The following is a 12,776-nucleotide window of genomic DNA, read 5'->3' as shown; positions in this document are numbered from 1 at the left end:
TAGTAAGTGTGTGTCTAATCCGTGGTAAGTAATTCATGCACGACGCAAGAATAATTATTCCAACTTTTTATTCGTGTCCAGCTTTGTTGCGGTCGTGTCTAAAAGCATTTTATTCTTTTTTGAGCGTAACCTGTAATGTTTTATTCATGCAGGCTAAAATCCACAACAATGCTTGGACAAAATAATTGGCCTCAAGATTGGCCCAACTTGGCCTTTTTGCCAACCGCTTAATCCCCTTCTCGTGAGGTGGAAGTGGAACCAGAAAATTCCCCATATGAAGTGGCTCTGTTCTTCTTGTTGACTGGTTCCCTTGCCGTGGCTCGATTTGGATTAGAGCCGAGCGCCCACGCAGAGATGAGCCCGTCTCTCGGGAGCTCGCACGCGAATCTGAAGGTTGAGCGCGAGCCGTCTAAGGTCGCCGGCGGTGGCGCGGGAAGGGTTGGATTCTGTGGGCAGCGCGTAGGGGCGTTTCGTGAGGGCGGACGCCACTGCAGCACAGAGCTGCGCGAGCGTGGCCTTCTCCCCATCTTCCGCCGGAGCTCTTTTTGGCACCAGCGCTGTCGTCGACATCCGTCGTCTCGTGGCCGAGCTCCCCTCATTTCAATGGCGCTAGCTCTCGTTGATTCACCTCCTTGATATTCTAGGCTAATTAGAGCGTATATAAGCTGGTGGTATTCATCGTAATGTAACGATGTGGGACTATTGAACCCCATCCAATCAATTGATTGCAAGAGATTTCGTGACTTCTGTTACGGAGTACCAACGGAGATGGCTAGTGGCCCATTAATTGATACAGGGCCGGACATACAACTAAGAGCAAGTCCAGCAGGTACCCAAACCACCCCCGATAGGAAATATAGGGGAGATAGAGGGGGAAAACGCACTCCAGCAGCACCCCCCATTCCCCTACGTATCGGGGCAGTGGAGGCGCCCCCGATCCGCCGAGGAGAGCAACGGCTCGGTCGGGGAAGATTCCTCCCGCCACCAAGCTCCCGATCAGGTATGTCTCCGCTCTTCTTCTTCTTCAATTTTGTCAAAATCGAGCTCCAAATCGGTCATGGTGGGGAGAGGGGAGGGAAGGGGGATGAGGCAGTATAGCATGGGAAGAGGGAGCTCAAGGGGGCGGCGCCCCGACGGTGGTGGAGGAGCAGGGCGGGGCGGCGCTGGGCCAGTGGTGGAGGAGGGGATGGGCATCCGCGGCGGGGCGAGCAGGGCGGGGCGGCGCTGGGCCGGTGGTGGAGCAGGGCTGGGCGAGCAGGGCGGGACGAGCTGGGCGCGGCGGGGCGAGCTAGGCGAGCGGCGGGACGAGCTGGGCGAGCGGCGGGGCGAGCTGCGCGCTTGTTTGCTGCGGGCTTGAGAGAACGTGAGGGAAATTGCTGAATTTGCTACTGCTTGCTTGGATACAATTGTTCTGAAATTAATTGTTTCTAGTTGGATAATTGCTTTAAATTGCTGGGGAAATTCTATCTACAAATAGTTGTCCAATTGTTACTGCAATTTTGCTCTACAATATAACTATCTGCAAATGCTTTGCTATAGAAATTATTGCCCAATTGCTGCACAGTTATTTGTCAAATAGGTGTTAAATTGTATCAATTTATCAATTGATGAAAGTTGATTTGATGGCGGATCCATGTAGTGTTGATTTGAGCTCAAGTTCAAAGAAAGGAAAAGAGTTCAGTGTGCATGAGAAGGAGGCTACTCGGTCTAACAAAGATCAGAAAAAAATCTCTAGTTCTACTCCTGGTCCGTCAGCTCCTAGTGGCAATACAAACATGTTGTATGAATTAATCAAGATACATCTTATTTTCTAACATAATTCCGCCATTGGTACATAATTAAACAAGATACATCATATTTTCTTATGTAATTAAACAAACTACATATTTCCTCGGATCTGCCATTGGTGCTCAACTAGGTCTTCTTGAAGCTGAGAGTGAACTTGGCTGTCTCTGATATCTCTATGAACCTGAAGAAATTGAGAAAAACTAGCTGAGTGTTGGTGAGAGATTGTCACCCTTTCACCCATATGCTCATAATTATAGTCTTCGTGAGTGTGACGCTCGTTCTCAATAATCATATTGTGCATGATGACACAAGCTGTCATAATATCTCTGAGTGTCTCTTGATCCCAAAATCTTGCTGGTCCACGAACAATGGCAAAACGAGCTTGAAGAACTCCAAAGGCTCTTTCAATATCCTTCCTAGCACCTTCTTGAGCTTGGGCGAAATCTTTCTTCTTTTGTACCATTGGATTTGGTATTGTCTTCACCAATGTTGCCCACTCTGGATATATACCATCTGCAAGGTAATACCCCATTGTATAGTTGTGCCCATTTATGTTATAATACACTTCGGGTGCTTCACCTTCAGCTAGCTTTGCGAATAAAGGGGAACGGTGAAGAACATTAATATCATTCAAAGATCCTGGTAAACCAAAGAAAGAATGCCAGATCCAAAGATCTTGTGAAGCAACAGCTTCCAAAATGATTGTGGGCTCATGAATATGGCCTTGGAAATAGCCTTGGTGTCCACTAGGGCAATTTTTCCACCTCCAGTGCATGCAATCTATGCTCCCTAGCATGCCGGGAAAACCCCTTTGCTCTCCGATAGCAAGTAACCTAGAAGTATCATCAGCATTTGGAGATCTGAGGTACTCGTCGCCAAAGATCTCAATTACAGCTCTCACAAACCTTCTAAGACTTTTTAAAGCAGTGCTCTTCCCTAGCCGACAATAATCATCTGTAGCATCAGCTGATATTCCATAAGCAAGCATTCGAAATACCGCAGTGATCTTTTGCAAAGGATGTAATCCAAGAACACCAGCATTATTTCTTTTCTGCTCAAACCACCTATCATGGTGTTCAACAGCACCCGCTATGTGCAAAAACAAAGGTCGATGCATTCTAAACCTATAACAAAAAAACAAGGGTACAAAGGGTTGAATCTCTATATATATACCTGAAAAACTAGCCGTTGGAAATAATATCGGTTGGAAAACTAGCCGTTGAAAATAATACCGTTGGAAAACTAGCCGTTGGAAATATAGTCATTTGAATTACGGCGGTTACAAAATTAACTGTTTACAAAGTTAGTTATGAAATATTGTTTAAATATATGTAAATGTGATATAGGGGAGATGATATAGGGGAGCTGCTGGAAATGGACAATATGTAGGGAGGGAATCTATTTAGGGGTGTCCCCTACATGGAGATGTAGGGAGGAAAATTTAGGGGTGCTGCTGGACTTGCTCTAACGCCGGCGGATTGTTTAGAGAGCGGAGAGGAGGGAATAAAAGACGAACCGGTACAGGGCAGTTTGATGTATTATGCGGTTTGGTGGGAGGGTAAATTCGTCCAAAAAAAAGCGTTGACGAAAATTTTGGCAGAAACCTTAGCTCCTTTATTATTAGGTATAGATATAGATTACAATAGTGTATCCTTTTGTCAGATTTTTTTTTGTATTTTCCAATATTTAAAGTATTTTTATTACCGAGATTTTTTTGCATGCACTTCTCATGTACATATCTATCTACATATTTAATGTCATAATTTTTAAAAATATAGAGTATAAAAGTGTGAGGTTTTAAAATTTAAGAAAAAACTGAAAGTGAAGGAAGCACTGCCCATGTGCACCAAATGCTTGATTTTCACAGGTACAACGACCAACCAACTGACCGCTCTCTCAAAAACGTGGCGGCGGAGGAAACAAAGAAGACATGCCGTTCCCCTCCCGCCTCCCGCCACCGGCCACCGCCGCCGCCGCTACTGCCGCGGCCGTGCTCGCCGCCATCGCCCTGCGTCGCTACCTCTCCACCCGTCCCCGCTCGGCCACGTCCGCGCACAGGAGCAGCACTGCCCCAGCCGCCGCCGCCGCCGCCGCAACCACCCGCCTCCTGCTCTCCGGGAAGTCCCCCCAGGACCAGCAGCTCCTCGCCTCCGCCGCCAGCGAACTCTCTCTAGAGGATTTGGGCGGGGGCGAGCTCGCCGTCTCCCTCGCGCCCGACGGCGGCGGGGTCGAGGGCTTCGACGCGGGCGCCTACATGGGCACGCTCCAGGCGCGGCGTTTCGGGAGGTGGCTGCTCTGGTCGCCGCGGATGGCCTCCACGCACGACCTCGTGACGCAGTGAGTGCAAGATTTGTTCTTGAAATCCCTTTTGAGAAATATGAGCGATGAAGAATTTTGTTCTTGAACCGCTTTAATTGGGATTTTGCAGGAACTTCGCCAAGCTTCCGGTGGGCGTCGTGTGCGTCACAGACGTGCAGTTCAAAGGCAGAGGTGCGTCAAATATATATAGGCCGATTACTGCTTTCCTTTGTCGCTGTTAGTGTGTTCATCTGTGATGATTTTTTTCTATTTCAGCGTTGTCGATCAATGTCTGAGGACACCTTGAATGGATTAGTTATGCTCTTTGGATACATAAATGGTATATCTGATGTATCAATGTCTGATGACACCTTGCACTAGAAACCTTGTTAAGTTAATTTGGATATAGAAATGGTCTATCTGATGTATCTGATAAACAGCAGTTAAAATATAGCTTGACGCCTTGGGTGGATTAGTTATGCTCTCTTGTTAAACTTCTGTTCTGATGATTCTGCTATTTCGGTGCTGTCAATCAATGCCTGACACTTTAGTTATGCTGTCTTGTTATTGGTGTGGTTGATTGAAGTTTCTCCGTGGCTAAATAGATCAAGAAATAGGAATTTTTTTGAGTTAATTTGGACATGTAAATGATCTATCTGATTTATCTGATAAACATAAGTTGAAAATGTAACTCCCAGGAATAGAACTAACTTCTTTTGGAGATAATTTTTGCTATTTGTAATTTTGTGATTTAGCGTGGGCTTTTATCATTGTTGCTCGTTTGTTTTTGTCAAGGAAGTGTTATTGCCTGTTATGATCCATGGGATAGAATAGCTTGAAAATATGCGGTTGAATGCGCAAATATTAATGCATACCATGTATGCAATGTAGAAGTTTATCTTGGTGAAAAGGTGTGTTCCATAGATTGAAAAGGTGTGTTCCATAGATAGATGCATTTGACCATTTCATTATTTTTTCTTAGTTGATAGTGCGTTCTATGGTTGTGGAAATTCATTTGTTTTTGAAAGCTTAACTACAAGCTGAGCCTCTTAAGCATTCAAGTGTTTACTGCCCGTGTAATCATTGCCACTCTGTAATCTTGGTTAAAATTTGATGTTTTACCAACGACTTATGCAGGACGATCCAAGAACGTGTGGGAATCACCTCCAGGCTGTCTCATGTTCTCATTTACATCACAGATGAATGATGTACGCAAGCTGCCCCTTGTGCAATATGTCGTTTGCCTCGCCATGACCGAAGCAATCAAAGATTTGTCCTGTGCTAAGGTGAGGGCTTAATGCAGCACGATTACACTTGATGTTTGTTATGTATATGTGATGATAATTTATTGAGCAGCAAATATTTTCGTAAGGCCATTTCTTGGTTATGATATCATGTACTATCTGTGTGATAAAACTCAGGGTCTTCCAGAGCTAGATGTAAGGATTAAGTGGCCTAATGATCTATATCTGAAGGGGTTAAAAGTTGGCGGCATTCTTTGTACCTCGTCCTACGAGCCGAAAGTCTACAACATTTGCACAGGTAAGCATGTTTCCACTGCTGTTGATTCTACACATTGTGGGAGTCCCTCCTGCATGGAGAGGATTCTTGATCAGCGGAGCTCCATGACCAGTGCTGTATCATGTCAGTATGCTGTGTTTTTCTGAAGAGAGAATAGCCACAATACCACTAGTGAAAACCAAGAGTTCCAAAAATACCACTGAGAAAACCAAAGTTGCCAAAATATCATTATAATGTAACTTGACACATGCACAGATTCATTGCTTTTGATATCAATGGTCACAGTGCGAACATGGGATACCGATAGCATACCATGCTGGCAAGGTCGAAGTCAGCGTGGCGCCCGATCCAGGGGAGTGGCAGCAGGTCCGCGTCCTACGAGTTGGTCTAGCACGCGACAGGTGATCAAGAAAAGCTGCAAGCTCGACAGGCATGGTGGGGCGCGGAGCTGGGCAGGCGCGCTGGTCTGTCGATTCTGGGTACGTGCATGGACACCGACCGAGCAGGACAGGTTGCAGAGGTGATGAGCAGGGTGGGTCGCTGGTGGTGTGCATGGATGGAGGACGGTACACGGTGGAGGAGCAGGTCGCGGTGGTGGAGCGAGCTGGGACCCGGCGGAGAGAGCTGGTGTGGGCAGTTCGAGGCAATAGGCAAGGGAAGCAGCTGCCCGGGAGGAGGCGCCGGCGGTGGCGATGCAGTGGTCGGGCGGAGAGACAGAACATGCTGGGTCGCTGGGAGATGTCTATTGTCGATTTGTTTCTACTGTTTTGGTACGGTCTACACGAGGGTATTTTTGCCATTCTTAAAAAACTGACAAGAATTCCCGAGCCTGACTAACTTTTAGAGCATCTCCAGTCGCGTCCCCCAAACCGTCCCCCAAACCGCGCCGGATCGAGCGTTCGGGGGACGTGTTTCGTTCGTGCCGCGTTTGGGGGACGTCGCTCCCCAGCCGCGTCCCCCAAACGCCGCCCCCAAACATTTAAAATAATTTTTCTGGCATTTTTATTTCAATTTCCACAAACTAATACATAATTTGGAACGTGGTTTACACGAAAACACAGTTTGGAACATGGTTTTCCACAAACTAATACATAGTTTGAACCATGGTGGACACAAATATAAAATATTGCAAAGAAACTAAACCTAACTAGGCCGTGCATCGAAGATTTCGTGTGTTCGCTGCTAAGAAAGAACACTCGAGGGCACACCCAGTCACCTAAACTGGAAAATCCAGCGGGAGGATGGTGCCCTTGTTGGTTCTACCGATGAGGCGAACAGGCGTAAACCTCCGTGCACGTATTCGCCGCGAAGAAACAACACTCATTCGGTCGTCCTCCTCGTCGGTGCGCGTCGTCGTCCCTGTCGACGTGGTAGTCCCGGAGGCAGCGCCTCTCGTCGAAGACCTTGACGCTCATGTCCCCGTTGTCGAAGTAGGAGAACACGAGGATGAAGCCGGCTTCGAGGCCGTGGTGGCGCGCGAACTTCTCCCAGCCGATGTTGAGGTACATCTTGCCGCGCGCGTCGTAGATCGCCTTGACGATCCACCGGCGGTAGCCGCACGAATGCTCCCGCAGATGCATCGTGCGCGGGCGTACGCCGCCGACGTACTCGGCGAAGGAGTCCGGCAGCCTCCGGATGCCGCGCGGGTCGCCCTTGAGGACGTGGACGAACTCGAACGAGACGTCCGGCTCCACGTCCATCTCCGACGATGAAGACGACGGCGTGGGAGGCGACGGCGAGCGTTCGAGCCGTGCCGCGGCCACGACCACGACCACGACCACGGCCGCGAGGTCGGCCTCCGCCTCTACCAGACATAGCGTCGAGTCTTGTTGAGAGATGGTGGCGGCTAGGGTTTGGGAGAGAGGCGCTAGGGTTTGTGTGTGAGAGGGACGATGAGAGGCGCCCCTTTTTATAGGCCGGAGGAGGCGGAGGAGCGGTGGCGCTCATTAACGCCGGCACGCAGAGCTAGGCGCGACGGGACGCGTCGGCCGCGCCCTCTGCGGGAACTCGCACCGTCGCTGCGCGCCAATAACTTCCGTCGCGAGGTAGGCGACGGTTAGGTTTAAATTAATTGTGCCGGCCGACGGGTCGGCCCCGCCACTCCCCGCCTCGCTTTCGTTGTGTCCGGCGTCCCCGGTGCGTCCCCCGTGGGACGGGGACGGGCTCGGGGCGCCGGACACCATATAGGGGCGCGCCGGACAAAAAAGGGCTTTGGGGGACGCGGCTGGAACGCTTTTTTTGTCCGGCGCGCCCCAAATCGCTTTGGGGGACGGTTTGGGGGACGCGACTGGAGATGCTCTTAGATCCCTTGAGATCTGACGGCAATGGTATTTTGGCAACTTTGGTTTTTCTTAGTGGTATTTTGGAACTCTCGGTTTTTACTAGTGGTATTGTGGCTATTCTCTCTTTTCTGAAGTGAGCCATGTTCGTTAGTAGGGTTTGTAGTCAGTGTGGCCTTCCACCCAGGGTTCAACCCTTGGATTTTGAGCACCTGCATATATGCATTGGTGTGGAGGGTGTGAGTATGGTATGAGTGTGCGTCCTCGTAATCTAAAAAAGGCATTTTTCATGTTATCTGTTATGAAAACTTGTTCCGTTATCCTTTTCAGGTATTGGTTTAAATGTCGATAATGAGAAGCCGACAACATGTTTGAATGCTGCACTTCAAGAACTTGAGGCAAATTCATCCAGACTGAAGCGAGAAGACATACTAGCATCGTTCTTCAACAAATTTGAAGTTCTTTTTGAGATCTTCGCAAATCAAGGTATTTTTGTGTCATTATATCCTCCTTTTCTCCTAGCAATATGGGCATATGCTCATGTTGATGTGCAAAGATTTTTCTTATTGCTCATACTGTTACTTTGTGATAAATTTCCTTTGTCTTAATGAGTGATGTTTGTAATTTAATATTAATTTTATAACATCTTGTGATAAAATTGGGTACTATAATATTCTCAAATTTTCTGCAGGATTTCAGGCTCTTGAGGAGCGATACTACAATGCATGGCTTCACAGGTAGGGAGTGTTCTCTCAATATTGGTTTCTTGGACCTCCAACACTAGTTTTCTTACTGAAGTGTAGTCTGTATCTGCTATCAATTGACTTCAAGGGCTCCTTCGATTCAAATGAATTCCTGCAGTTTACTTATCCTACAGAATTGAAAAGGACATGACACTCTAATCCTGTGTTTTTCTATTCCTCTTCATTGTTTTGAGAATACTGCGAATCAAACAGACCCTAATTGTTTGTCATACAGTTTTCATGTATTTTTTCAACATTTCATATTAAAGAGTCTGTTATCTTCACTGTTATGTAGTGGTCAAAGAGTCGTTGTGCAGGATGCACATGAGGGCCAGTCTGTAAATAGTGTGGTCACCATTCAGGTAAAGACATGACTTAAGTATGATAGTTATGTAGATATTTCCTTTCCTATAACCATATTAAATCTTTTCAGGGACTAACACCAAGTGGTTATTTATATGCTATTGGCGAGGATGGCAAGAGCTATGAGCTGCACCCTGATGGTAACAGGTGATTCCATGTGCTATCCATCACTAACATTTTTCTCATTGCACTACTTTATATTCGTAATGTATATTTCTACATGCTTTTCTTCCTAGATCTCTCTGTCAACAATGTAATGGTCTATCAATGCTGTATTGTTCAAGGAAACGTGACACAATTTCCTGCATTGCAGCTTTGATTTCTTCACGGGATTGGTGAGGAGGAAGATGGAAGTCTAGTATGTCGTCATTACAGAGATAGTGAAGTAGTAGAGCACATCGTACACGGAGCTGGAAGGCAGGAACGATCCCAGAATAGATCAATGGCATGGAAGGATGGTTCAAACATCAGGCACCATCACCCATTATGTGCACTGCGTGCTTGGAAACATGCGTGTCGTTCTCCAGAAAAATCGAAGTTATCTTCTCGTGGCAGGTTACTACTTATGGGGAAGCTCATTAAATGCCAAAACTGCTACTCCAAAAGACTATGTCCTGCTGTTGGACTGTTCATTCCAAAAGCATGCATGTTCAAGCAAGTCCTTAGCGGGACCCTGTAGAGCATGAAACGTGAGCTCAGGCCTCGAGGCTGAGACATAGGATTGAACTGAATCTGAATTCACATGGACCAATCAGTCAGGAGCTACTGGAGTCAATGAATCGCAGGATCTGTGAAGAGCTGTGTGGACAATTCTACGGCTGTTTTCTTGTAACAACTTCGAAAACGGTGTGGTCTGTATGCTTGTGATTGCAACAAGTGGGCTCTTTTGAAGATTTGTATGGGAATTATGTAAGATTTAGATCCTATATTTTGACTCATAGAAATATATCATATAGGAAGTTAGGAAATAATCCTATAAGAATCTTATAGTGTAAATTTTATAGGAAAAAACATTACATCATACCTCATGAAAATTTCTTTGGTACAATCAAACACAGTTTATCCTTCCATGAGATTTAAATAGGTATGACATCCAATCCTATGTCTTTCTATTTCTATGTTTTTTCTATCCTATGAATCTGTAAGATTGTATTATGTCTCACAATTGATACAAAACTGTTTGGGGTACAAGGGATATAAATAGTAGAGCCAACCGACTAAGCCTAAAACCCTAGCTTGCGTTACAAGTCTAGCTTAACCGAAACATATAATCTAACATCCCCCGCAGTGTCAACGTGGGGTTCAATCACGTTGAGACCGAAACGAATGTCATGAAACGGCTGTGTTGGCAGTCCCTTGGTAAAGATGTCGGCGAACCGCGCTCGTAGTGGGAACATGAAGAACTCGAACTTGGCCCAAAGCAACTTTCTCCCCGACGAAGTGAATATCTATCTCAATATGCTTTGTCCGCCGATGCTGAACCGGATTGCTGGACATGTAAACCGCTGAAATATTATCACAATAAACAATAGTGGCCTGCTGGATGGGACGATGAAGTTCAGCCAACAACCTGTCGTAGCCAAACTGTCTCAGCAACTGCATGTGCAACAGCTCGATACTCAGCTTCGCGGACGAGCGTGAAACCGTAACCTGTCGCTTAGAAGACCATGAAAGCAAATTGTTACCCATAAAAACACGAGTATCCGGACGTGGACCGACGAGTGTCGGGGCATCCAGCCCGATCCGCATCGAGTATGCTTGTCAAACTGGTAGGTGAAGTGGTGTTTATGTGAAGGCCATAATCTAATGTTCCTTTTAGATATCTAAGAGTGCGTTTCATGTGATTGTAGTGAGGAACTCGTGGATCATGCATATATAGGCAGACTTGTTGGACAGAATAAGATATTTCGGGCGTGTTAGAGTAAGGTATTGTAGTGCACCCACAATGCTACGGTAGAGAGTTGGGTCCGAGAATGGTTCGCCATCGCAGAGAGTTTGGCGCTAGTGTCAACAGGTGTACGAAGCAGGCTGACAGTCAATCATGCCTGCGCGGTTGAGAAGATCTAGAATGTACTGACGTTGGGAAAGAAAAAGACCATTAGAGTCACGTGTAACAGTGATGCCAAGAAAATGATGAAGCACACCAAGATCAGTCATAGAGAATTCAGAGTTAAGCGGGGTAATAATATGATCAAGAAAAGTCTTAGTGGAAGCAAGTGAGAATGATATCATCAACATAAAGAAGAAGATAAGTCTGTGTGTGTGGAAGTGTGATAGAAAAAAGAGAGGTGTCGGTGAGAGAGGGAGTGAAACCGATTGTTTGAATGTAAGTTGAAAAACGTTGGAACCAAGCCCTAGGGGCTTGTTTGAGACCATAAAGAGATTTTTGAAGGAGACAAACATGATCGGGAGCAGAGGAGTCTTCGAAGCCTAAAGGTTGTTGACAATAAACAGTTTCTTGAAGAGCACCATGAAGAAAGGCATTTTTGACATCGAGTTGGTGAATGGGCCAAGAAGAGGAAGTGGCGATGCTAAGAACAGTGCGAATAGTGCTAGGCTTGACAACATGAGAGAAGGTCTCGTCGTAGTCGATGCCGTGCTGCTCGAGAGAAACCACGACAAACCCAGCGAGCCTTGTAGCGAGAGAGAGTTCCGTCGGAGAGAAATTTTTGGCGGAAAACCCATTTGCCGGAAACAATATTTGCACCGACAGGGCGAGGAACAAGGCGCCATGTATCATTGTGAATGAGAGCAGAAAACTCATCATGCATAGCGGTAGCCCAGTTAGGATCGAGAAGAGCACTTTTGTATGTTTTAGGGATGGGGGAGATCGGAGAAGTGGTGGCATGAAGATTGAGACGCGGCCCTTTTGGAACGTGAAATCCCGCTTTGGCCCGAGTGCGCATTGTGTGATCATTTGTGGGAGCTTGGGTAGGAACAACATGGGGTGGTAGAGGTGGAGTGGGATGAACAACGACGTCAGGCGCAGCGGATGAGTCAGACGTCGAAGATGGTGGAATAGGTGGAGAAGGAGCGGCGGGGAAGGTGGGTGTACCGGGTGGAGGTGCGGACTCGGCAGAGGAAGCAGCCGACCCCGCTGTCGCGGCAGTGGAGTCGGCTGAAGGGTCTGCCGCGGCAGGCGAGGAGGGCACTGGGGTGGCGGTAGGAGCGGTGTAGTGGTGAGGAAACCTAGCGGGGTGAGCTATGGGATGATGTAGGGTAGGCGATGGGTCAATGGGAGTTTGGGAGGGTGTCCGTGTGGAGAAAGGGAAGATATGCTCGGAAAAAGTAACGTGCCGAGAGATGTGGACGCGGCCGAGACGAGATCCGAGCAACGATAACCCTTGTGTTCATCGAGTATCCTAGAAAGACACGGGGAATGGAGCGAGGTGATAGTTTGTTGGTGGAGATGGCGGCAGTGTTTGGAAAACAAAGACAGCCAAAGACGCGAAGTTCAGAGTAGTTGGGATGACTAAGGTAAAGAGAGTAGAATGGTGTAGAGTTTGTATTGGACTTGTGAGGCCGGATGTTAAGTAAGTAGGTGGCTGTGCGTAAGGCTTCGGCCCAGAATTTTGGTGGCATTGAGGAGTGGATCAAAAGGGTGCGAATGATGTCGTTTATTGTGCGAAGTGAGCGTTCTGCCTTGCCGTTTTGAGGTGAAGTGTATGGGCATGAAAATCGGAGAAGAATGCCATGTTGAAGAAAGAAGTTTCGGTTTTGAAAGTTATCAAATTCTTTGCCGTTGTCACATTGGATAAATTTAATGGGAAGAAAGAAGTGTGTG

At 47.0% G+C, this 12,776-nt stretch overlaps 1 protein-coding gene across 1 annotated transcript; it reads left to right on the top strand.

Moving 5' to 3' along the window:
* Positions 1-3,703: 3,703 nt before the first annotated feature.
* On the top strand, positions 3,704-9,963 carry LOC124691197 (biotin--protein ligase 2-like). The gene is made up of 9 exons (XM_047224460.1): positions 3,704-4,125; positions 4,217-4,278; positions 5,224-5,372; positions 5,508-5,628; positions 8,217-8,372; positions 8,578-8,623; positions 8,925-8,991; positions 9,063-9,139; positions 9,306-9,963. The coding sequence occupies exons 1-9, from the start codon at positions 3,719-3,721 to the stop codon at positions 9,349-9,351; spliced, it is 1,131 nt and encodes a 376-aa protein (XP_047080416.1). The 5' UTR covers positions 3,704-3,718; the 3' UTR covers positions 9,352-9,963.
* Positions 9,964-12,776: the final 2,813 nt, after the last annotated feature.

Source organism: Lolium rigidum, chromosome 2 (assembly GCF_022539505.1).
Source record: "Lolium rigidum isolate FL_2022 chromosome 2, APGP_CSIRO_Lrig_0.1, whole genome shotgun sequence".
Classification (NCBI taxonomy): Eukaryota; Viridiplantae; Streptophyta; class Magnoliopsida; order Poales; family Poaceae; genus Lolium; species Lolium rigidum.
This window is presented reverse-complemented; position numbering and strand designations above follow the sequence as displayed.

Coding starts and splice junctions, on each gene's coding strand:
- LOC124691197 (XM_047224460.1), top strand. CDS start 3,719: ATGCCGTTCCCCTCCCGCCTCCCGCCACCGGCCACCGCCGCCGCCGCT. Junction 5,629..8,216: donor AGTCTACAACATTTGCACAG/GTAAGCATGTTT, acceptor TATCCTTTTCAG/GTATTGGTTTAAATGTCGAT. Junction 9,140..9,305: donor CTGCACCCTGATGGTAACAG/GTGATTCCATGT, acceptor CCTGCATTGCAG/CTTTGATTTCTTCACGGGAT.